Genomic DNA, 26,348 nt, shown 5'->3' with positions numbered 1-26,348 from the left:
GTTTTTTTGTGGTTTTCCTACAGATTAAAATTAATATCTTAATTTAAAATAAATGAGTTTAGTTTAAGGGCAACTTAATTTCAATGGTACACAAACCTTTTCTCTAAAGTCATTCCTTTTCTCTACTTGATGCTATTGTTGACATACAAATCACACTATTATACATTTAAGTCTCTCAACACAGTTTTATAATTATTGCCTTATGAAGTTGTCTTTTATTGATTGATTGATTGATTTTTTGAGACAGGGCACAGGCCAGAGTGCAGTGGCATGATCATAGCTCACTGCAGCCTTGAACTCCTGAACTCAAACAATCTTCCCACCTTAGCCTCCTCAATAGCTGGGACTACAGGTGTATACCACCAATGCCCAGCTGATTAAAAAAAAATTTTTTTTTGTTTTGTTTTGGAGATAGGATCTCGCTGTGTCACCCAGGCTGGAGTGCAGTGGTATGATCATAGCTCACTGCAGCGTCAAACTCCTGGATTCAAGGGATCCTCCCACCTTAGGCTCCCAAGTAGCTACTACTCCCACTACGCCTAGCTAATTTTTTATTTTTTAAGTTTTTTGTAGAGACAGGCATCTCTCTTTGTATCCCAGGCTGGTCATGAACTCCTGGCCTCAAACCACTTGGTCTCCCAAAGTGCTAGGATTATAGATGTGAGCCATTGTGCCCATCCGTAGTTATCTTTTAAATCAAATAGAGAAGAATAAAGTTACAAACGTCTTTACATTTGTAATATCTTTTATATTTGCCCATGTAATTATCTTTACTGGTGTTCTTTATTTGTTTGTGCTTACTTCAATTGCTGTCAAGTGTTCTTTCATTTCAAGCTGAAGGACTCCCTTCAGCGTTTCTTATAGAACAGGTCTCTTAGTGATGACTTCTCTGAATTGTATTTAATAATGTCTTAATTTAGCTTTCATTTTTGAAGGATAATTTTGATAGTATGGAATTGTATTGGTTGGCATTCTTTATCTTTTAACACAATATGGCATCCCCTAGCCTTTATGGTTTCTGATAAGCTGTTAATCTTACTGAGGATTCCTTGTATGTGATGAATGGTTATTCTCTTGCTTTCAGGATTTCTCTTTGTCTTTATCTTTCAACTGTTTGACTGTATAGGTGTGGGTCCCTTTGAGTTTTTCTTACTTGGAGTTTGATGAGCTTATTGGATCTGTAGATAATATTTTTCATCAAATTTGGGATATTTTTGCCCATTATTTTTTCCAACATTCTTTGTGTCCCCTTCTCTGTGTCTTCTCTTCCTGAGACCCCCATTGGTACACATGATGGTGTGTCACAGAATATCCGAAGCTTTGTTCATTTTTCTTCAGTCTTTTTCTTTCTGTTCTAGACTGGGTAGTCTCAATTGACCTGTCTTCAGGTTCACTGATTGTTTCTTCTTCCTGCTCAGATGTGCTCTTGGCTCCCTTTTCTTTACAGTTATATTTTTCAGCTCTATCATTTTTATTTGGTTCTTTTACAAGTAATTTCTGTCTCTTTGTTGTTAATTTTATTTGGTAAACATTGTTTTCGCAATTTAATTCTTTTTTTGAGACAGTTTCACTCTTGTTGCCGAGGCTGGAGTGCAGTGGTGCAATGTTGGCTCACTGCAACCTCTGCCTCCCAGGTTCAAGTGATTGTCCTGCCTCAGCCTCCCGAGTAGCTGGGATTACAGGTATGCGCCACCAGGCCTGGCTAATTTTGTATTTTTACTAGAGACAGGGTTTTGCTATGTTGGTCAGGCTGGTCTCCAACTCCTGACCTCAGGTGATCTGCCCGCCTCGGCCTCTCAAAGTGCTGGGATTACAGGCGTGAGCCACTGTGCCCAGCCACTGTATTTCTTTAGACATTTTTTTTTAGTTCTTTCAACATATTTCTAATAACTGAATAAAAATCTTTGTTGATTAAATACAAGGCATGGTATTCCTCTGAAATTTTCTGTTGACTTCTTTTTTCACTGTATGTATGGCTTATAATTCTCTATTTCTTTGCAAGTGTCATAATTTTTTTTGTGAAAACTGAACATTTAGGAAACATAGTGTGGCAACTGTGGAAATTAGATTCTCATCCTTGTGGTTTGTTGTTGTTGCTGTTTTCTAAGTACCCTTTGTAAAGTGTGTATTCTTTGTCATATGTGACCACTGAAGTCTCTGTTAGGATAGCTTAATAGTTCATGATTAGACTGAGATTTCTTTAAAAGCTTTGACCCAATAAACCTCCCAGCCTGTGCCAACTGGTTCTGTGTGTGTGTGCTGGGACATGCTTTTAGCTTTCACATCCCACTTGCACAGGGCCTCAATGCCAGCCAGAAATGAGAGGTGTTCTCAGAGCTTCCTCGGGCATCCGTATAATTGCACATGCATGTGGGTTTCTAAATTCTCAGGAATGTGTTGGAGTTTTTCAAGGCCTCATGGGCATGTTATTTCCCAGATTTTTCTTTTAATTTTATTGGTCAGCTTTTTGCTTGCTCTGTCTGGTATCACTGTTTTAGATAGCTATGATGTTAAGTAATTACTGCTGATTGTTTTATACAAAACCCCAGGATAGAGAGCTCTGAGTCTGGTAAAAATAAAGATAGACCCTGTGAATGGGGCTTTTCCTGGGAGCTGCCAGACAGGTCAAAAGTGAGATTTTTCTAGAGATTGGATTTTTGGGGAATTCCAGACCTATTCTACCTGTCCAGTGGATACTAGATTACTGGTTTTCACAGCAACTGTCTTTGGACAGCGTTTAGATTTTAAGTTTATGATAGAGCTAAGGAGAAATTGAAAAGTAAAGGGCAAGTTCAAATGCCACAAAGTTTGTTTTTCTTACTGAAAACCAACCTTAACATAAAAACAAAAACTCTCCTTGGATTGTTCCAAGCCTTCCATGAATTTCCAAATTACTTAGCTCAGGCTGCTATAACAAAATATCATAGACTGGGTGGCTTAAACAACAGACATTTTTTCTTGGTTTTGGAGACATAGAAGTCCAGGATAAAGGTGTCAGCAGATTTGGTTCCTGATGAGGGCACTTTTCCTGACTTTGTCATTGTATCCTCACGTAGTAGAGAGAGCAAGGTCTCTGGTCTTTCCCCCACTCCATTTCACCCCTCCCCAGTTTTTCTTAAGTACACTTAATCTCGTCACGAGGACTGTACCTTCCTAATCTCATCTAAACCTAATTACCTCTCATAGTCCCCAGCTCCAAATACCATCAGAATAGTACGCAGGGCTTTGATATAAGAACACAATTCAGTACATGGCACCAGAATTATTAAAAAGTTGGTTTTGACAATTTTGACTCGTGTTCTCGTTGCTTTAATGGAGTAGCAGGTTTTCTTAAAGTTCTTATTCTGCCATTCTAGAAGTGCTTTCTATAAATCAGTTTTATAACATTTTCATCCGTCCAATAAGATCCCTCATGCCCATTTATAGTTAATCCTAATTCCCATCCTCAGTATAGTTGTTTATAAGTTCTTTTCTGTTAAATTTTTCTGAAGGCCACATTAAAAAGTGTAAACTTGTTATAAAAGTTAGATAACTGAGTGACCAGCTGAATTATCTTACAAACCAATGACTTTCAAATATCTCTATTTGTTTCCAAGCATTTTAGCATGAGAGGTGGAAGGAACCTGTGACTCTCTGTGAGCTATTTTGATGTACACACAATCCGTCTTCTTTCCATTGACTTCATTAATTTAGCACACTTTATTTTTTGTATCATTTGAGAGGATGGTAAAGATTTTGATTAGCTTTAGTCTTTCATAAAGATGGGTGTGTTATTATATTTCTAGTGTAGCCACTAAAAGTATAGGAGCAAAAGGTACAACTTACTACAGTAATAGAGCAAAAAATTCAAAAAAGAAGAACCAAAATAGAATTGGGAAATTGTTTGTTTTATTAACTGTCTGATCTTTTTCAACTTTGGTGATGGAATAAGTTAAGAATTTGTTGGCTGGGTGCAGTGGCTCATGTTTGTAATCACAGCACTTTGGGACACCAGGGTGGGTGGATCACCCGAGGTCAGGAGTTCAAAACCAGCCTGGTCAGCATGGTGAAACCCCATCTCAGATTAACTGGGTGTGGTGGCACATGCCTGTAGTTCCAGCTACTCGGGAGGCTGAGACAGGAGAATCACTTGAGCCTGAAAGGCGGAGGTTTCAGTGAGCCAAGATCACGCCTCTGCACTCCAGCCTGGGTGACTAGAGCGAGATGCCATCTCAAAAAAAAAAAAAAAAGCTTCTTGGCCGGATTCAGTCTTATACAGACTAATACAGAGTGTGGAATGAAGGAATACTCTCCAGTTACTATTATGAGACTTTCATAATCTTGATACTTAAACCTAATAAGACCAGTATGAAATGGAAAATTACAAGCTAGTTACACTCATTAGCACAGACACAAGAATCCTAAAACTGAACCTCAAAGTATAGAGAAAGGATTATTGATCTTGAATTAGAATTACTCTCGAATATAGGATGATTAAATGTAGTAGAGTATATCAGTTAAGAGCCTAGACTTCGGAGCCTGATTGCCTTGGTTTGAATCCTACTTTTACCATGCATTAGCTTGAGGTATATTTCTTACTCCTATTCGTTGTCTGTTAATTGGGGTAATAATGATATCACCTCATAGGGTTTTTCTGATGATCGAATGGTTAAAATATGTAAAGTGTTTAGGACAGTGTCTGAATACTAGGAGCTAATTGGTGTTAGATAAAATCAACTACTGTAATCTACCATGTTAACAGAATAAAGAAGAAGGCTGTATGATATCCCAATAGGCAAAGAAAAACCATTAAAATAATTTCATTAGTGATTAAAAATGTAATAAAGTAGGTTAGAGGGGAGCCTATAAACATGAAAAACTTACATCATGTATTTTATTTAATGGTGATAGATTTAAAACATTCCTTTTGAGATTCTATCATTGCTTCCTTTCACAGGGCTTAATAATTTCAGCAAGGCCAAAAATAAGAGAAAGAAAGGAAGGAAGATAGGTACAAGGATTAGAAAGGAAGAGAGAAAACTGCTGTTATTTGCAAAAGAATATATGGTTAATATTGGAATTAATATGAAAGTTTTCACAGAATTACTGATTACAAAATCAATATATCAAAAGCAGTTGCAGGAAATGGAAGTTCCTTAAAAAGAATATGACACTGCGATTCCATTCCTAGTCATGTAATCAAAAGAAATAAAAATACATGTAGATGCAAAGACTTGGATGTGAATGTTTATAGCTGCGTTATTGATAATAGTCAAAAAGTGGAAACAATTCAAGTGTCCATCAGTGAGTGAATGGATAAACAAAATGTGTTATATTCATGCAATGAAGTACTATTCAGCATCAAAAAGTAATGAACTACTGATATAATACAGATGAACCTTATAAATGTTATGATAAATAAATCTATACATGTATACTATAGTGGTCCCATTTATATAAAATGTCCAGGAAGTGCAAATCTATAGAGACAGAAAGTAGGCTACTTAATTAATTACCTGGGGTTGGGGGTTGAGTAGGGGTTGATTGCATATGGGTATGAAGGATATTTTTGGGTTATAAAAATGTTCTAAAACTGGATTATGGTGATGGTTGCACAACTTTATAAATTTACTAAAAATCATTTAATTGTACACAGTTGACCCTCAATAACACAGGTTTAAACTGTATGAGTCCACCTACATGTAGATTTTTTTCAACCAACTGCAATAGAAAGTACAATAAATAAAGTGAGATGTGAAATCCATGTATGTGGAGGGCCTACTTTTCTTATGTGGGAGTTCCATAGGGCTCACTTTGGGACTTGAGTATACTCTGATTTTGGTATAGGCAGAGAGTCCTGGAAACAATCCCACAGAGATACCAAGGGATGACTGTATTTAATACCCTAATCATTTCCTTCCTTTCATCCTGATCTGACTACATAAATCCTTAAACCCCCTTTTTGGGGGAGTCAGGGAGGAGTTGATAGATAAAGGTTAAGAATTTGGGTCTGTGAGTATGTGGGCGATATAGACAGGAGAGATCATGAGTGAAATAGATATTGAGAGAACCAATCCACCATATAATTTATAAACAGTATATTTTGAGAGAATGAGTTTACTCACATAGACCCTCTCAACCTTGTTTATTCATTTACCCAAAAAGAGCCCCCTTGCTCTGAAAAAATAAAAAGTCAGTTAGGAACTATTTGATCTAGTTTACCTCATCTTCCCTTTTACCTACTCATAATCCAATGTGATAGTATACACAAACATACTTGTTTATCTTAATAAAAGATTGTAAGTAAGTTAGAAAAGGTAAATACACAATGGAACTGATTTTTTAAAGCAGTGATATTTTTGGAGAAGAGAAAGCTTTTTTAAAATTTTAAAATCAGGCTGGGCGCGGTGGCTAATGCTTATAATCCCAGCACTTTGGGAGGCTGAGGCGGGTGGATCACTTGAGGCCAGGAGTTCAAGACCAGCCTGGCCAACATGGTGAAACCCCGTCTCTACTAAAAATACGAAAATTAGCCGGGTGTGGTGGCGGGCACTTGTGGTACCAGCTACTCGGGAGGCTGAGGCAGGAGAATTGCTTGAACCCGGGAGGCGGATGTTGCAGTGAACGGAGATGGCACCATCGCTCTCTAGCCTGGGCGACAAGAGTGAAACTCCATCTCAAAACAAAACAAAACAAAAAATTATAAAATCGATATTTGAATTTATCTTTTATAATGTAGATTTCTAAAATGTTTTACTGCCTTCAAAGTCAGTATATTCCTGTACTTAAACATGTGTTATGTTGGCTGGGTGCAGTGACTCACGCCTGTAATCCCAGCACTTTGGGAGGCTAAGGCAGGAAGATCACTTGAGCTTAGGAGTTCAAGACCAGCCTGGGCAATGTAGGAAGACTTCGTTTCTAAAAAAAGTGAGCCGGGTGTGGTGACGTGCACCTATACCCTTAGCCACTTGAAAGGCTGAGGTTGAAGGATCACTTGATTCCAGGAGATCAAGGCTGCAGTGAGCTATGGTGGCGCCACTGCACTACAGCTTGGGTGACGAAGTAGGACCCTGTCTCAAAAAAAACCAAAAAAACAGCACTTTATTGCTTGTGATTTATATAACAAGAATATGTTTAAAATTTTTTCTTTTATGTTTCCTTGTGAGTTTTTCAAAAATTTTAATTTTGAGATAGTCAGACTTTTTCCTGTAATTACATTGTTTTATTCTTGAAATAGCTAAGAAGTAATTTTATTAGTAAATCATTTAAAAATAAATCGTTAGTTATTGTGTTACTTGAGGGACTTTGGCTGTGTTATTATTTCTGTATGTTCAGGAAACTGCCTAAGTCACATGTGTACTGTTCAATGAATTACCACAAACCTTTTCCACTCCTGTGTAACTATTACCTAGGTTAAGAAATAGATGCAGTAAATTTGAAAGTTGCAAGGATTGTCAAAACAAAGGCAGAAAGGAGCTAAGGAAAGGGCCACTTACTTAAGGATTCCTCTTTAGCCTATAGAGAAATATCCTTCTGTATTTTTAAATGTATTTATATGCCATGCTATTTCAAAAAACTGTTGTGTTTTCTTCTTGCTTTGACATCGATGGATTTAAATTATTTATTGTGTATTTGATGTAGGAATACGGTCGGACAGAATGAACTGAAGATTACAAGTGATCAAGTGATAAATTCAGGATTGATTTTTGAAGATAAACCGAAACCTTCCAAACAGTCACTTCAGTCTTACCAAGAGGCTTTGCAGCAGCAGGTATTGATTCATTTACTCATTTACTGTTGAACATCTTAAGTGTATGCATGGTGTGGTCCTTTAGAGCTCAGAGTGTGGCAGGGGAGGGGAAAAAAACCAGTTAATTATAATTCAAAATGCTGAGTTTTGAAGTGGATACAGTAAAATGCTCTTGGAAGCATAGGATAGGAAAAATAATTGCCTGGGGCAGTTGGGAGAACTTCACGCAGTGGCTGATATTTGAGCTGCATGTTGTGCAGTGAATACATTAGAAGTTGCTGGTGTATACAGAGAATGGAATTGGTGTGGAAGAAGGGGCTGGAGGGTTAGATTGTTCTAGTAGATTGTGAAGGACTAGCTAATAAGGGGTTTTCAGTTTCATCTGGTTATGGGCAGCTGAAGGAAGGAAATTTTAAGCCAAGAAAAGTATGAAAGGATTGGTTGCTTTGAGCAGATTTATCTTTTATGAAGATAATTGGTTGTGATTTGGACAATTGGGAAGAGATGTGGCAGGGAAATTATTTAGTAGATAGTCCAATAAGGAGGTGATGAGGCCCTGAACCAGATGGGGATGTTGGGGAAGACATCTAAGAGACAATTCTCAGGTTTCATTGACAGGACTTAGATATAGGGAGGGAGAAATAACAGAGGGTTTGAAGATGATTCCTAGGAGAATAATGAGGCTATAAACCAAAATAGAGAAAACAGGAAGTAGTTCATGTTTACAGAGGAGGATAATGGATTATTTTGTAGTTTGTAATATTTGCAGAGAATTTAAGAGTAACTATCAAATGTGTGGGGTTCTTTGTGGGAATTCCCTTACCCTCTGAGAGGGCCCTGGGACTCTAACTTAGTTACTTTTCTATAGAATTCCACTTGGATTTCTTTTAAAAGTACTTTTGTTCAATTTTTACATGGGCAACTTTCTTGAAAGATTTTTAAAATTACAGAATTACCAAAATTTTTTGTATGTTAGGATTCTACAAATAAAAGACCGAATTTTAAATTCAGAATCTGTTTTGAATGAGCATGTTAAAAACACCACTGACAAAACTAGATTTTTTGACGATAGAGGTCTATTTGATGTGTGTGATGACTTCTTTGGCTGTGCTGGAGCAAAAGGTTGCTTAAATTTACTGTGCGTATAGTTATGAGTTTAAAAGTGACTTTCCAAAATGTAGACACTTGTTTATTGTCTATCCGTATGTCTCTACAGAACAACCCTGTGCTTATACTTAGTGATGATAAGAATCCGTTTGTTTTTTTACTGAATACAGCTTTACAGAAATATTGCAGGTTTGGTTACAGACCACCGCAATAAAGCAAATATCACAATGAAATGATTCACATGAATTTTTGGTTTCCCAGTGCACGTAGAGTTAATCTTTACACTATACTGTGGTCTGTTAAGGTGCAACATGTCTTAAGGTACGTAAACTTAATTTAAAAATACCGTATTGCTAAAAAAAATTTAGCAAGTCATAATCCTTTTGCTGGTGGAGAGTCTTGCCTCAATATTGATGGCTGCTGACCGATCAGGGTGGCAGTTGCTGAAGATTGGATGGCTGTGGCAATTTCTTAAAATGAGACAACAGTGAAATTTGCTGCATCAATTGACTCCATTCATAAAAGATTTCTCTAGGATACGATGCTATTTGATACCATTTTATCCTCAGTAGACCTTCTTTCAAAGTTTGGAGTCCTCTCAAAACCCTGCTGATGCTTTATCAACTTAGTTTATGTAATGTTCTAAATCTTTGTTGTCATCTCAACAATATTCACAACATATTCACCAAGAGGAGACTCCATCTCAAGAAACCACTTTCTTTGCTTATTCGTAAGAAGCAACTCCTCATCCATTGAAATTTCATCATGAGATTGCAGCAATTCTCTCAAGTCTTCCATGCCTCACTTCTAATTCCAGTTCTCTTACTATTTCTTCCACATCTGCAGTTACTTCTACCACTGAAGTCTTGAATCCCTCAAAGTCATCCATGAGGGTTAGAGTCAACTTCTTTCGAACTTCTGATACTGTTGATATTTTGACTTCCTTCCATGACTCACAAATGTTCTTGATGGCATCTGGAATGGTAAATTCTCTCCAGAGGGCTTTCAGTTTAGATTTCCCAGATCCATCAGAGGAATTACTGTTTGTGGCAACTATAGCTTTATGAAACATATTTCCTGAACAGTAAGAATTCAGTGTCAAAATTACTCCATGAGTTAATGGGCTACAGAATGGATATTGTATTAGCAAGCATGACAACAACGTTAATCATCTTGTATATCTAGCTCTTGATTGACCAGATGCATTGTCAATGAGCAGTAATATTTTGAAAGGAATCTCTCTTTTTTTTTTTTTAGTAGTAAGTCTCAACAGTGGACTTAAAATACTCAGTAAACCATTCTTGAAACAGTTGTGCAGCAATCCAGGCTTTGTCGTTTCCTTTCTAGAGCATAGGCAGAGTAGATTTAGCAGCATCCTTTTTTTTTTTTTTTTGAGACGGAATCTCACACTGTTTCCCAGGCTGGAGTGCAGTGGTGCGATCTCAGCTCACTGCAAGCTCTGCCTCCCAGGTTCACGCCATTCTTCTGCCTCAGCCTCCCGAGTAGCTGGGACTATAGGCGTCCGCCACCACACCTGGATAATTTTTTTTTTTTTTGTATTTTTAGTAGAGACAGGGTTTCACCGTGTTAGCCAGGGTGGTCTCCATCTCCTGACCTCGTTATCCACCTGCCTCGGCCTCCCAGAGTGCTGGGATTACAGGCGTGAGCCACCATGCCTGGCTGATTTAGCATCATTCTTAAGGGCCCTAAGGTTTTCAGAATGGTATGTTAGCATTGGCTTCAACGTAAAGTCACCAGCTGCATTAGCTTCTAATGAGAGAGTCAGCCTGTCTTTGAAGCTTGAAACCAGACATTGACTTCTCTTTACTAGCTATGAAAGTCTTCTTTTAATACAAGGCTGTTTTGTCTCCATTGAATATCTGTTGTTTAGTGGAACCACCTTCATCAGTTATCTGAGCTAGACTTTCTGGGTAACTTGCTGCAGCTTCTCCATCAGCACTTGCTGCCTCATATTGTACTTTTTTATTTTTATTTTTGTTTTGAGACAAAGTCGCACTCTGTCACCCAGCCTAGGGTGGAGTACAGTGGCACGATCTTGGCTCACTGCAACCTCCTCCTCAGCCTCCCGAGTAGCTGGGACTGCAGGCACCCACAATCACGCCCAGCTAATTTTTTTTTCTTTTCTTTTTTTTTTGTATTTTTAGTAGAGGTGCGGGTTCGCTATATTGGTCAGGGTGGTCTCGAACTCCTGATCTCAGGTGATCCGCCCACCTTGGCCTCCCAAAGTTTTGGGATTACAAGTGTGAGCCTGGCCCATGTTGTACTTTTATGTTATAGAGATGGCAGCTTTCCCCCAACTTCATGAACCAACCTCTGCTAACTTGCAAGTTTTCTTCTGCTTCCTCACTTCTCTCAGCCTTCATAGAATTGAAAAAAGTTAGGGCTTTGCTCTCGTTTAGGCTTTGGCTTAAGGAAATCCTGGGCTGGTTTGATCTTCTATTTAGACCACTAAAACTTTCTCTATAACAGCAATAAGGCTGTTTCACTTTCTTATCATTCATGTGTTTACTGGAGTAGCACTTTTAATTTTCTTCAAGAATTCTTCCTGTGCATTTACAACTGGGCAAAGTGTTTATTTAGCATAGGAGGCCTAGCTTTCAGCCTATCTATGCATTTGACAAGCCTTTCCCACTAAGCTTAGTCATTTCTCACTTTTGATTTAAAGTGAGAGGTGTGACTCTTTCATTCACTCAAACACTTACATGCCATCGTAGGGTTATTAATTGGCCTAACTTCAGTATTCTATCAGGGAAAAGAGAGACCCAAGGAGAGGGAAAGAGACAGGGGAATGGCTGATTGGTAGAATAGTCAGAATCATATGACATTTATCCATTAAATTTGCCATCTTTTGTGTGTGTGATTCATGGTGCCCCAAAACAATTACAATAGTAACACTAAAGATCACCAATTACAGATCACCATAACAGATACAATAATAATTTTAAAAGTTTGAAATATTGTGAGAATTACCAAAATGTGACACAGAGACATAAAATTATCCCATGCTGTTAGAAAAATGTTACTGATAGACCTCCTCAGTTCAGGGTTGCCATAAACCTTCAATTTGTAAAATATGCAATGTCTGTAGCCGGGCGTGGTGGCTCACGCCTGTAATCCCAGCACTTTGGGAGGCTGCGGTGGGTGGATCACGAGGTCAGGAGGTCGAGACCATCCTGGCTAACATGGTGAAACCCTGTCTCTACTAAAAATACAAAAAATAGCTGGGCATGGTTGGGGGCTCCTGTAGTCCCAGCTACTCCAGAGGCTGGGGCAGGACAGTGACGTGAACCCGGGAAGCAGAGCTCGCAGTGAGCCGAGATCGTGCCACTGCACTCCAGCCTGGGTGACAGAGCGAAACTCCATCTCAAAAAAAAAAAAAAAAAAAAAAAAGATTCAACGTCTGCAAAGCACAATAAAGTGCAGCACAATAAAATGAGGTATGCCTGTATTTAATGTTGCCAAGCATTCCCCAGAGAGCGTTGATCCTCCAACCTCAGAATTTTGAGAATAGAGTTTGCCTAGGGAAAGTAGGTCTGGTAAGGTTGAGGGTAGACTTTGTGGCTGGGCATTCCCCTTGAAAGGATAGATGAAAAAGGAACATAGGGAGATCTGATGGTCCCATGGAACTGTCAGGGTTAGAGAGGGAATGGCTCAGGTAGACACTGGGGGAGGGAAGGAGGAGTTAGTTGAGTCTGAAATAGCCTTAGTGGCTGGAAAGTCATTTGGTGTATATAGAGGAACAGGGGCTATGTATTCTAGCCATTGAATTATTTTTATTTTTAATGTTGTTTAATTATTTAGAGACAGTGTCTTGCATAATGTTGCCCAAGCTGAAGTGCAGGGGCATAATGGCTCACTACAAACTCCACCTCCTGGGTTCAAGCAATTCTTGTTCCTCAACCATGCAAGTAACTGGGATTACAGATGTGCGCAACCACACTCGGCTAATTTTTGTATTTTTAGTAGAGACGGGGTTTTGCCATGTTGGCCAGGCTGGTCTTGAACTCTTGACCTTGCGTGATCTGCCCACCTTGACCTCCGTAGGCATGAGCCACCACACCTGGCCTAAAGTATTTTTACATTGAGTATTACGTATTTGTGATTTTAATCTTTGTAGGGGAGTATACTGAAAAAAAAAAATTTTTTTTTTCGTTTTCTAACAAAAAGTAACATCTGGTATTACTAACTTCTTGTATTGGAATACTTGTCAGCATTTATTTTAAATATGTTTTATGTTGTCAAGATTCGGGAAAGAGAAGAAAGAAGGAAGAAAGAACGTGAAGAAAAAGAAGAATATGAAGCTAAATTAGAAGCTGAAATGAGAACATATAATCCCTGGGGAAAAGGTGGAGGTGGTGCTCCTCTCAGGGATACAAAAGGAAATCTGATAAGTATGTTATTTCCACTGACTTGTTTTTAAAATAAGCTAAATTATTTTTAACTTTTTAAAAGACTGGGGAGTAGAAAAAAGTAGGAATCATAGCCTCTATAGCAAGGTACGTATGTAACTTAATGCATATGAGGTATTTTGAGAATAAATATAACAGAGGCTAGAACGCATTTCTTCTCAGAATACTATTCATTTGTTTTTATTGTAAATATTTCATCCTCTGATGTTGATAACCCAGCTGCAGAGAAAAGCTCATGTTAGTTGATAAGTTGTTACTGAAACTGGTTCTTAGAATATTTTGTTTCCTCATAAAAAATGATAAAACCCATATTACAAGTTAAAAACTAGTCAGATGTCTTAGAAATAAAGGATCTAAAACAGTTTTGGGAGGGGATTTTGTGTTTAATTTATATATGCAATATACCTGCTCATTGCAAGAATTCCTTTGGGAAAAAAAAAAGACATGATCATAGAAACTTTCTAGCAGGTTTCATAATTTGTTGATTTATCTTTCAATTATGTACTCTCAAAAATGTTTGATCTAGTAATCACACAACAAATACTTCGAAAGAGTGGCTTTATACAACTTGTTATATACAGTTGTCTGTTGGTACTTGTGGAACATTGGTTCCAGGATCTCCTGTGAATACCCAAATCCACAGATGCTCAAGTTCCTGATATAAAATTGGTAAAGCGTTTGCACATAACCTACACATGTCCTCCTGTATACTTTAAATCATCTCCAGATTATTTGTAATACCTAATACAGTGAAAATGCTATGTAAATAGTTGTGATCTTATATTAATTAGATAATAATGACAAGAAAAAAAGACTTTTTACAATTTCAGCACAGATGCAAGCCTCCATTTTTTTGTTTTTTAATGTTTTTGAATTGTGGTCGATTGAATCCACAGATGTGGAACCCGCAGTTACAAAGGGCTGTTTTATATATTAGGATGGTCTCTGTTTAAGGTTTAGTTAAGCAGAATAAAAGTAGATCAAAGAGATACACATTTCATGTTCTTTAGGTATTATATATTGTAGGAATAGATGAGTGATAGAATCGAAAGATTGGATGTTGAGTTAGAATTCTTATGTATTATGCCTTTGCTTCTTTGTTAAATATTGTTTTTCTTAAAAGATATATTTGAGGCCCACTTTAATTTACTTTAATTTAATTAATTTTTTTGAGACAGAGTTTCACTCTGTCACCCAGGCTGGAATGCAATGGCACCATCTTGGTTCACTGCAACCTCTGCCTCCCAGGTTGAAGCAATTCTTCTGCTTCAACCTCCCAAGTAACTGGGATTTATAGGCATGCACCATCATGCCCGGCTAATTTTTGTGTTTTTATTAGAGATGGGATTTCACCATGTTGGTCAGGCCGGTCTCAAACTCCTGACCTCAGGTATTCCACCCACCTCAGCCTCCCAAAGTGCTGGGATTACAGGTGTGAGCCACTGTGCCCGGCCTACTTTAATTTTAATAGGTCTTTTTTTCTTCCCAAAAGATTTGTTCCTTTCCTATCTTCCTCTCATGAATAATTTTCTCACAGTTTTGAAAGAGTGGAATTCTTATTACTTTCTTTATTGATGAAATGATTTTAGATGATGCCTAGCTAACATTTCTTATTTTAATAGTTAAGTGTTTACTTGAAAATATATTAGAAAAACACAAGTTTTCCATTTATGAATAGTGCTATAATATTTTCTTTTAAACTACAGGTATTAAAGTGAAGGTATTAGTCCAGGCATTTAATGGAAAGTGCTGTAATAAACCCAAATTCTTAGAAGCTTAAGGGCCTCTCTTGTTAGGCATCCATTTTTGTCCCACTCTGATGCTGTTTGGGTGGTTCTCCTCCAAGAAGTGACTCAGGGATCCATTGTTTCATTCCTTCATTTTAGAGTCCTTTTCTTCTTGTCCAGGGACAAATTGAGGATTTTGTTGGGTCCTGGCCTGGATGTGGAGGAAGATCACTTTTGCCTTCATTCCATTGTTCAGACCTAGTTATGGGGTCTAACCTAACTGTTTGGGAGACTGGGAAGTTTAACTTTCTTTATGCTCAGGAGAAGGACATGGGATTAATAGCCATATGGGCAATCTTTGCTATAGTAAATTTAAATTATAAATTGATAGAAATATACTAGTTACCATGAAAAGTCTGCTTAACTGAGTGAAACATTGGAAAACGTTGGGATAGAGCAGTTTTCTAAAATCTACCTCTAAGATTATTTCTAGTTCAAACAATACAATTGTGGTGTTCTGTATGCCTTTAATTGGTGGAAGTAAGTAGGATAAATTTGGGTTATTGAGTTATAAAACATTATTTTAGAATTGCTTGACCTAATGAGCATGGAGAAAATGTTTCTTAGATTTCAATTTTTAATATTAATATTTAGTTGGCTTATTTAATGCCGTCTTCATGCCATGAAATAGAAAAGGCATACTATTTTATCAAATACAGTATAACTCAATGATATTTTCAAAGCAAGTAAACTCATCACTTAAAAAGAGTATCAGTTTATTTTGTATGTGGATGCTACATTTTATTTTTATTTTTATTTTTTGAGATGGAGTTTCACTCTTTTACCCAGGCTGGAGTGCAATGGTGCAATCTCAATTCACTGCAACCTCCGCCTCCTGGGTTCAAGCAGTTCTCCTGCCTCAGCCTCCTGAGTAGCTGGGATTACAGGCATTAATTACCATGCCCACCTAATTACCATGCCCACCTAATTTTGTGTATTTAGTAAAGACGGGGTTTCACCATGTTGGTGGTCTTGAACTCCTGACCTGAGGTGATCCACCCACCTTGGCTTCCCAAAGTGCTAAGATTACAGACATGAGCAACTGCACCCAGTGTAGCTACTGTATTTTAGAGAAGGCGGGAAAGTTACATTTGAAATATGTAGCATAGAGCCTAGTGATGACTAAGACCATATAACATCTGTTCATTATCTTGGCTAACTTTAATTCTGCTGCTGACTTTTCTAATTACTCCTGTTGTTCTTTTTTTTATCTTTTATTCCAAAGAAATTAATAAAATTGAATCTTAACCCTTATCTTACCTAAGAATATCTCTTTATAAGGCATAGTAGTTATTAATGAAATATAAAAATGTGTTATTCATGCAACTGTAAGATAGTGTCACCCCTTTTAAAGTAAATACTTCTCAATTTAATTATTTGTACAGTACTTTATTCTGTTGTCTTTCTCAGTTCTTTATTCATTAAAGTTCTTTATTCAGGTTTTTATTTGAAACTTTACATGAAACTGTCCATGTCAAATGTTAAAACATATACACCAAAAGAAAAATGTCAATAAAAATAAATTAAAAGATAAAAACCACTTTGAAAGATGGTATCTCATAGTTCCAATTGATTAAAAGGATGATTAGTTAGTCAGTTCTTTTACTTTTACTTACTCGTCCACCCATGCCAATCTGTGATCTCCTTTCTGGCATGAAAATATTGCCTTTTTTCTGACATTTGTATTTTAGCATAGTGTTGTTGCATATGTCAGTAGCTTATATTTTTTTATTACTGAATAGTATTGCATTGTCTGGAGGTACCACAGTTGTTTATCCATTTAGCAGTTGATGGATATGTGGGCTGTTTACAGTTCAAGGCTATTATAAATAAAGCTGTTAGAAACATTCACTTACAGATCTTTGTGTGAACATAAATTTTTATTTCTTTTGGGTAAGTGCCTAGGAGTAGAATTGCTGGGTTGAATAGTAAGTGTTTAACTTTATAAGAAACTGCCAGAACATTCTCCAATTTTGTTGTGTCATTTTGCATTCCTGTCAGAAAAGTATGAGGTTTCTAGTTGCTCTGAATTTTCATCAGAACTTGAAATTATGCATCTTTAAGCTTTTAGTTATTTTATTGAAAGTGCAGTGATGCCTCATTTAAAAAAAAACATTTTCTATTGTGAAATTAAGACCTAAAAGAGTTGCAAAGATGGTGTAGAGAATATCCTTCACCTTGTTTCCTGTGACGTTAACATCTTAGATAATCATGGCACAATGATCAAAACTAGAAATTAACCTAGATACAGTACAGTGCCGATAATTAAGTTACATACCTTGTTCGAATTTTACCTGTTTTTTTTTTTTTTTCCCTAATGTCCTTATTCTATTTTAGGCTGTAGTCCAGGATCCTATAATGCATTTAGTTCATGTCTCTTTAGTCTCCTCCAATCCGTGAGATTCCTCTTTCTCAATCTCTTTGTCTCTTTCTCTCTCTGTTCCATTGCTGTGTATGTCTATCCTTTTGCCCATATCAGAGTCTCTTGATTACTATAGCTTTGTAGTAAGTTTTGAAATTGAAAAGTGTGAGTCCTCCAGCTTTGTTCTTTTTTCCAACAATTTTTTTTTGAGATGGAGTCTCCCCCTGTTGTCCAGGCTGGAGTACAGTGGCGCGATCTCGGCTCACTGCTAGCTCTACCTCCGGGGTTCACACCATTCTCCTGCCTCCGCCTCCTAAGTAGCTGGGACTACAGGAGCCCGCCACCATGCCCGGCTAATTTTTTGTATTTTTAGTAGAGACAGGGTTTCACCATGTTAGCCAGGATGGTCTCAATCTCCTGACCTCGTGATCTGCCAGCCTAGTCCTCCCAAAGTGCTGGGATTACAGGTGTGAGCCACGGTGCCCAGCCTTTTCAAGATCTTTTGACAACTCAACTTCTTTGCATATTTTACTATCACTATAGTAATATAGTAATATTATTATTATAATAAGTTATAAGTTATTAGTAAGTAATTAGTAATATAAGTAATTAGTAATAAGTTATAGTAAGTAAATAATAAGTTAGAGTAAGTAATTATTACTATTATTATTACTTTGTCATGTCAAGCATGGTGGCATTTTCATTGGGATTCCTTTGACTGTATAGATAATATTGGGACAGCCAGCATCTTAATAGCATTGAGCCTCTTGATCCATGAGTGGGCAGTGTATATCCATTTATTGCTTCTAGTTAATTTCTCTCAGCAATATTTTGTAGTTTTTGGTGGCAGATCTTGGGTGTATGTTGTTGTTTCCCTAAATATTTCATGTGGTTTGAAGCTATTTTAAAATGTTACATTAAAAAATTTTTAATTCGTTTGTTCGTTGATGGTCTATAGAAATACAGGTAAATTTTGTATATTTACAAATACACAGACTGTAGTCTGTGTGCTTGCTGTTGTCTGTAGTCTGTGTGGTTGCTAAACTCACTTGTTAGTTTTAGTAGTTTTTTGTAGATTCTTTGATTTTTAATGTAGGCAATCATAGCATCTGTCAGTAGAGTTAGTTTTACTTATTTCTTTCCCATGTGATGCCTTTTATTTATTTTAATTGCCTTTTGCACTGTTTAAGAACTCCAGTATAGTGTTTAGAAATCATGAGCGCAGACATCCTTGTCTTGTCTCTGATTTCAGATGAAAAGCTATCTTTCACCATTAAGTTTAGCTGTCGGCTTTTGGTCAATTTTTCTTTTATCCCATTGAGGATTTTCTATTCCTTGTTTGCTTAGAGGTTTCATTGTGAGTGTATGTTGAATTTTGTCAGGTGCTTTTCTGCATCTATTGATATCATAATGTGGTTTCTTTACCCTTCTGATGTATGGTAAATTACATTGATTGATTTTTGAATGTTCAATGGATCTTGCATTCCTGGGAAGAACCAAGCTGTATTATTGTCTTTTATACATCTTACAGAATTTGATTTGCTAGTATTTTGTCAGAGATGTTTGTATCTAGGCTCATAAGATATTCTGGTTTTTATTGCTTTATAATGTTGTCTGGTTTTGGTATCAGAGTAATTCTGGCCTAATAACATGAATTGGGAAAAGTTTTTTCTTTTGCTTTGTTTGTTTGTTTGTTTGTTTTTTGAGACAGAGTCTTGCTCTGTCACAGAAGCTGGAGTACAGTGACATAATCACGGCTCACTGTAGCCTCGACCTCCTGGGCTAAAGCAATTCTGCCACCTTAACTTCCTGAGTAGCTGGGACTACAGGCATGTGCCACCATATCTGGCTAATTTTTTTTTATTTTTTGTAGAAACAGGGTCTCACTATGTTTATGTTGCCTAGGCAGGTCTCAAACTCCTGAGCTCAAGTGATCCTCCCACCTTGGCCTCCCAAAGTGCTGGGAATACATAGGTGTGAGCCACTTTGCCTAGCTGGGAAATGTTTTTTCTGTGTTTAGAATTCACCAGTGAAGGCTGGGTGTGTTGGCTCACACCTGTAATCCCAGCACTTTGGGAGGCTGAGGCGGGTGGATCACAGGGTCAAGAGATCAAGACCATCCTGGCCAACACGGTGAAACCCTATCTCTACTAAAAATACAAAAATTAGCTGTGTGTGGTGGTGTGGTCCTATAGTCCCAGCTACTCGGCAGGCTGAGGCAGGAGACTCATTTGAACCCAGGAGGTGGAGACTGCAGTGAGCCAACATTGCGCCACTGCGTGACAGAGCGGGACTCCATCTCAAAAAAAAAAAAAAGCATTCACCAGTGAAGCCATCTGGGTGGGGAATTTTCTTTTTGGGAAAGTTTTAAACTGTGAATTCACTTTATTTAATAGATAAAGAGATATTCAGTTTATTTCTTATGTGAGCTTTGGTCATTTGAATCATTCAAGGAAATTATTCATTTTTTTTATTTATTGTCATAATGTTGTTCATAATATTTCTTTTTTATTCTGGTGTTTGTAGGATCTTTGGTGATGGCTCCTCATTCATTCCTGATATTTGTAATTTGTATATTCTCAATCTGGCTGCCTGAATGTTTATCAGCTTTATGGATCTTTTCGTAGAATCAGCTATAATTTTTCATTGATTTTTTTCTCTGCTTTTTTTCTTGTTTCAGTGATTTTGCTCTTATCTTTACTATTTGCTTCCTTTAGTTTGCTTTGTGCTGACTTTTCTCCCTTTTCTAATTTCTTTTTTTTTTTTTTTTGAGACAGAGTCTCACTGTGTCGCCCAAGCTGGAGCGCAGTGGTGCAATTTCGACTCACTGCAACTTCCGCCTCCCGGATTCAAGTGATTCTCCTGCCTCAGCCTCCCAAGTAGCTGGGACTGCAGGTGCATGCACCGCACCTGGCTAATTTTTGTATTGTTAGTAGGGACGGGGTTTCACCATACTGGCCAGGCTGGTCTCGAACTCCTGACCTTGTCATCTGCCCGCCTCCGCTTCCCAAAGTGCTAGGATTACAGGCGTGAGCCACCATGCCCGGCCCCCTTTTCTAATTTTTTAATGTTGATGCTTAGATTATGATTTGAGACCTTACTTATTTTCTGTGCATTGAAGTATGCTACACATTTCCCTCTGAGTACTGTTTTAGCTGTATGTCACAAATTTTGGTGTGTTATGTTTTAATTTTCATTCAGTTTTCTGATTTTCTTTGTGACTTTTCTTTGACCCCCATTAGTTATTTGAAAGTGGACTTAAAAAGTTTCCAAGTATCAGGGGATTTTCCAGAGAGCTTGCTTTTATTCAGTTCTAGTTTATATTCCGTTTCAGTAAGAGAATATAATACGTTTCTGGTTTTTTGTGTGTTTGTTTGTTTGTTTGTTTGTTTTGAGACAAGGTCTCACTCTGTCGCCCAGGCTATAATGCAGTGGCACGATCATGCCTCACTGCAGTCTAAACCTCCCTGGCTCAAGTGATCTCCCCACTTCAGCCCCCCCAGTAGCAAGGATTCCAGGCATATGCCACCATGCCCAGCTAATTACAAAAGTTTCTTTAGAGACAGGGTCTCACTGTGTGGCCCAGCTGGTCTCAAAGTCCTGGCCTCAAATGATCCTCCCACCTCAGCCTCCTGAAGTGTTGAGATTACAGGCATGAGCCTCTGCACCTAGCTGGAGAGAATATACTTTTAATGACTAAAGTGTTTTTAAGTTTGTGAGATTTATTTTATGAGCCATCAGTTAGAATTTTACTCTATAGGTAAGTGTATATTTTAAATTACGTTAATTTTGAAATATGTATTGCTAGTAGTGCTAGTGTTGGAAATTTTGCTTAGCTCTCTGAATTAAGTCATTATAAAAGAGTTTCTGTGTCAGCCATGAATTGCTGAATAATCCTGGGTTTATAGTAACATTTAACATAGCTCTTCACAAAATATATTTTGGTATATATTTTCCACCAAAGTATAAAGAGTAGCAGCTAACTTGTAAAGGTAATTAAATTAATTTTTTTATAATAAGCTAATTCACTCAGTGAGGAGCTCATAAGTGCTTCTAATTTTATATTGAATGTTATGATGATTTACATTTAAAATGAAGTCCTGTCTTTGCAGTTGACAAATTACGCTCTTGACCAAAGTGCCTTTTTTAATTTTCATTTTTTAGCTGATTTCAAATCATTTGTGTTACCGTCTCACAGAAAGACAGAAAAGGAGTGGCCAGTTGCCAAATCATTTTTCCCAATAAAAAGCAATATGGATTTGGTTTGCTTGCTAACTCTGATAGTCTTAAATCTTAATAATTATGTACTTTGATGAAATTAATTTTCTCTTAATATACATATGTTGAATATTATTCCACTGGAGAAGTCCACATATAATCACAACAGTAAATTATAATGTGTTATTGAAGTTTTCTCACATATAGGATATCTCCTAATGTATGGTTTGTGTAGGTGACTATCAAACTCAGATTGCATTCCCTAAGCACTCGCTAGTTTGGCAACACAGCTGTAGATTATTTCAAGAATGTCTATCTGCCTTGCTAGTCCTTGGCACTTGGGAATTCTCTTGCGGTCACCTTTTTCTGTGGTTTCACCCACTCCTTTCTCTTTGCATTTTTTCTATTTATTTTTTCTTTCTACCTCTGAATATGCTTAGGTCACTTGTATTAAAACACAAACAAATGCTTCCTTTACCATGTAAAACACATTAAAAAAGTAGTCCATGCTTGTTGCTGTCACTTCTTAACCACCGTCTTATCGGCTATTTTTCTATAATATAACATCTAGCTTGTACCCCCTGCCCACCCCTCCCCCATGCCACATTGTCAACAAAAAGCCTAATGTCCTAATTTCAATTTAATGATTTTTACTCAGCTTTTATCTTCTTTGAACTGGCTTGACAGTTCCTTTTTTTCTCCAAGTCTTTTGTATCCTCTGAGATGCTGTCCAAACTTCAGCTGATATTTATTGGATGTGCATTATGAGCTAGAGTTAGACTCTGCTAGGTTTGTGAGCATTATCTTTCTTCTAAGGACTGTCATCTGACCTTGTCTGTTTCTCATACCTTCATCCATTCTCTTCCATGTCATCTCTTTTACTCCTGTGTTACTCTTTACGTCTTCCCTACAGATTGATCTTTAAATCTTTTTCTTTGTCCTCAACCATTTTTATTTTTATTTTTTTGAGACAGAGTCTCACTGTGTCATCCAGCCTTGAGTGCAGTGGTGTAATTTTGACTCATTGCAACCTACACCTCCTGGGCTTAAGTGATCCTCCCACCTCAGCCCCCCAAGTAGCTGGGACTACAGTTGCATGCCATCATGCCCAGCTAATTTTTGTATTTTCAGTAGAAACGGAATTTCACCATGTTGCCTAGGCTGGTCTTGAACTCCTGAGTTCAAGTGATCCACCCTCCTTGGCCTCCCAAAGTGCTGGTTTTATAGGCATGAGCCACCACACCCGGCCAGACTAATATATTAATTTCACTTCTGTAACAACCAAAACTGCCTCCATTACCTTCTACAGAACAAAATTGAGAGCCATTGGCATGTGTTTTAGGATATTCCAGAATACGTATGCATTCTGCGGTTTCCAGTCTTTCTTGCCATTGCTCTATTATATGTGCTTTATGCTCTAGTCTAGCTGGACTGCTTTAATGTTGCCAGAACACTCTTCATGTTTTACCTGCTTGGAGTGCTTTCTCACATTGTTGTACTTCTCTATTATTCTTCCCTACTTATCTTCATCTGTGAAGCTCCTATACATTTTCCAAGTCCAAGCTGCCCTAAATATTGTAACAAGGTGAATCTTCCTGATTCTGAACTCCCATTCTCTTTTGTAACATTTACGTATTGCTTGCCATGTTCTGTCTGGAATTCTAATTGTGATTCATGTTCAAAATACATTCTTGAACATAACGGGCTTCCTGATAAATACTTCTTATATCCAGGTTTAAGTTCACTTTCAGTGCTGCCATACTGTTCCAGTGTTTTGGTTGGTTTGTTTTATGGAAAACAGCTACTTTTTATTAAAGCTTTGAGTTCTGTAATCATTCAGTTCTGTTTTTGAGATTGGTTGTTTGACCCAATTCTAGGTGCTCAGATTTTTGCTGTGTATATTAGATATCTGCTCTACGTAATGAATTAATCCAAAACTTGGTGTTTTAGCACAATAAACTTTATTATCTTGCGGTTCTGAGGGTTAGAAATTTGTGAGTGGTTTAGCTAGGTGGTTCTGTCTCAGGCTCCCTCATAATGTTGGAGTCCAAGGTGTTGACCATGGCAGTAGTCATCTGAGGCTTGATGGGGACTGTAAGATTCATTTTCAATATGGCTCCCTCACATGGCTCAGGAGGCCTTAGTTCCTTGTCATATGGGCCTTTCCATAGGGCTCCCTTAGTGTACTTGTGATATGACAATTGGCTTTCTTCAGAGTGAATGATCCTTAGGTAAGCAAGGTGGAAATAATTTCTTTTATGAGGTAGCCTCAGAAGTCATATACTGTTGTTTCTGCGACATGCTAGTCATAAAAAGTGAGTTATTAACTCTGGGCACCACTGAAGGGGAATGGAATTTAGCTTTACCGTTTGAGGAAGGATTGCCAAGTAATTTGTGAATATATTTTAAAACGCCACTCCACATGATTATATGTTATTAGGAGACCGATGACAGGTAAATTTCACTATGAGTTTTTTAAATTGTTGCTGTATTTTTTCTATGTTAAAGAAATTCTAAGTTCTGAAGTAACATAGATACTGGTAATATGGTTTTTATGTTTTGTTAAAGATTTATGTATCCTTAATTTATCTACTAATTGAGATTATTTTAAAGGGTTATTTTTTGAAAATCTTAAAAGTTTTTATAACTTTGTTTCTCTTTTCAGGGCACCAACATATCATTGAATTATTCCCAACTTTGTCCTATTGTTTTTCTTTCTGACTCCCTATTTTAAGAAAATGTTTTGCATGCCAATTATAGAAATGTGTTTATTTAAATAAATGGCTTATTTTTTCCTCTCAGCCGATTTGAATAGGATGCACAGACAAAATATAGATGCCTACCATAACCCAGATGCAAGAACATATGAAGATAAAAGGGCTGTTGTATCTCTAGACCCAAATTTAGCCACTTCAAATGCTGAGAACCTAGAAGATGCTGCAAATAAAAGCTCAGGTTTTTAATCACTTTTTTTTTTTTTTTAACAATTCTGAAATTGTTCAGTAACATTTATGTTCTTTGACTAAGTCTTCTTACTGGGATCTTGAGAACTTGGCTGCTCTGATACAGGAAGTGTACCACACGATTCATAAAATACCTTTTCTTCATAGTTACTTTGAAAAAAGGGTGAATGGGGAAAGGTTACTTCTTACTACTGTGTTTCTTCTCAGCTTTGTAACTTGCTGTGTATCCTTTAGCTGCTGCTAACATTTTTATTTTGCTAGTGGGGGACATTTCTTAAAATCAAACACTCTTTTTACACACATACACTATTTGCATCTTATATCCATAGCTGTTTGAATTAGTGAAAAACTGTCATTGTGATATGATAAATTGTACAGGGAAATTCATTTTTTGCTTGTTTTAGTAATTATTTACCCTCCCTTGTAAAACAACAGTATACAAAGAAATGAAGCAACGTGTGTGTGTGTGTTTTTTTTTTTTTTTTTTTGAGACGGGGTCTCACTTTGTTACCCAGGCTGGAGTGCAGTGGCATAATCTCAGCTCACTGCAGCCTCCATCTCCGGGTTCAAGCAGTTCTCTACCTCAGCCTCCCACGTAGCTGGGATTACAGGTGCCTGCCACCACCCCTGGCTAATTTTTGTATTTTTAGTAGAGGTGGGGTTTCACCATCTTGACCAGGCTGGTCTTGAACTCCTGACCTTGTGATCCATCCGCCTCCACCTCCCAAAGTGTTGGGATTACAGGCAGGAGCCACCGCCTGGTTACATGCCTCTTAACTACTTATCTTTGATTTACTATTAATATCCTTTAATCAAAAATTCTGTAAGATGAAAATTATTCAGTATCTTTTTTATGACATACCAGGAAAAGTTGTCAAGTATATGTTAAATTGTGTTATATATTTTAAAATAAAGTTTAATACACCACCTCACACTATATTTTGATGCCTATAAAACTGGCCATTTATTCATTACAAAATTTGACTTTGTGCTTTCACAGAACTTTTGGTTTTAGACTAGAAAAGAACTTTTCATTAGGAAGTTCTAAAATATTTGTGACTGATCATTCAGTCTTTTTTGTTGTTGACCCTTATTTTTGGCTAAACAGATAAGTGAAATGGGGAGCTGTGATTAGAGTCATACCCCTGCATCTTTCAAGGCTTTGATGGTGGCACACGTATCTGTAGCCTTTTTGAACACTTTAAGAGATGGATTATTTACTGTTTTCATGGGAAACTTGTACCAGTGTTTTCTTATTATGAGAAAATGCTTTATTTGTTCTACAATAGATTTTATTGGATCCAATTTGATTTTTAGAGCACTAAAATTGGAACCTTTGATTTTGACAATATTATTGATTTGGCTCTTTTAATTTGTAATAGTGTGTGGTAAGAACATCAAAACACCTTTTCATATTATTGCTGCTAAGAGAGAATTTTGACTTATTTCTGATATTTTTCTCATTTGCTGCTGCTTCTAGTATTCTGTATTGAGATCTCAGTGCCATAAAGAGTCTTTCTCTACCCTTTTTTTCTATACGTGGTATTGTTTGTAGTTCTGGCTCAGCCTAGAACTTTCTCTATCTTAGTAATAACACTTTTTAGCCATCTAGCTTTGCACACCAAGCAAAAACACCAGAAAATCAACAGTTTCCATGACCCCTTCCCAAAAGCATAAGCCTGATGATTAAACATGCACAGCAAAATTTGTTGCCTATAACCTTTCTGTACCACTGCCAGGTTTTTATGCTGG

The 26,348-nt window shown here is 37.2% G+C and overlaps 1 protein-coding gene across 14 annotated transcripts in view; it reads left to right on the top strand.

The window, feature by feature from the left end:
- CSPP1 (centrosome and spindle pole associated protein 1) overlaps positions 1 to 26,348 on the top strand; it is a 130,191-nt gene that overhangs the window by 60,736 nt on the left and 43,107 nt on the right. For 11 of the 14 annotated variants that reach the window (XM_050802019.1, XM_050802015.1, XM_050802026.1 and 8 more), the window contains 3 exons: positions 7,621 to 7,750; positions 13,101 to 13,248; positions 24,436 to 24,588. In XM_050802019.1, the coding sequence (XP_050657976.1) occupies positions 7,621 to 7,750; positions 13,101 to 13,248; positions 24,436 to 24,588 (431 nt within the window). The remainder of the gene's footprint in view (positions 1 to 7,620; positions 7,751 to 13,100; positions 13,249 to 24,435; positions 24,589 to 26,348) is intronic. The other 3 variants (XM_050802021.1, XM_050802018.1, XM_050802016.1) reach the window with 1 other exon arrangement.

This window comes from Macaca thibetana, chromosome 8, assembly GCF_024542745.1.
Source record: "Macaca thibetana thibetana isolate TM-01 chromosome 8, ASM2454274v1, whole genome shotgun sequence".
Classification (NCBI taxonomy): domain Eukaryota; kingdom Metazoa; phylum Chordata; class Mammalia; order Primates; family Cercopithecidae; genus Macaca; species Macaca thibetana.
This window is presented reverse-complemented; position numbering and strand designations above follow the sequence as displayed.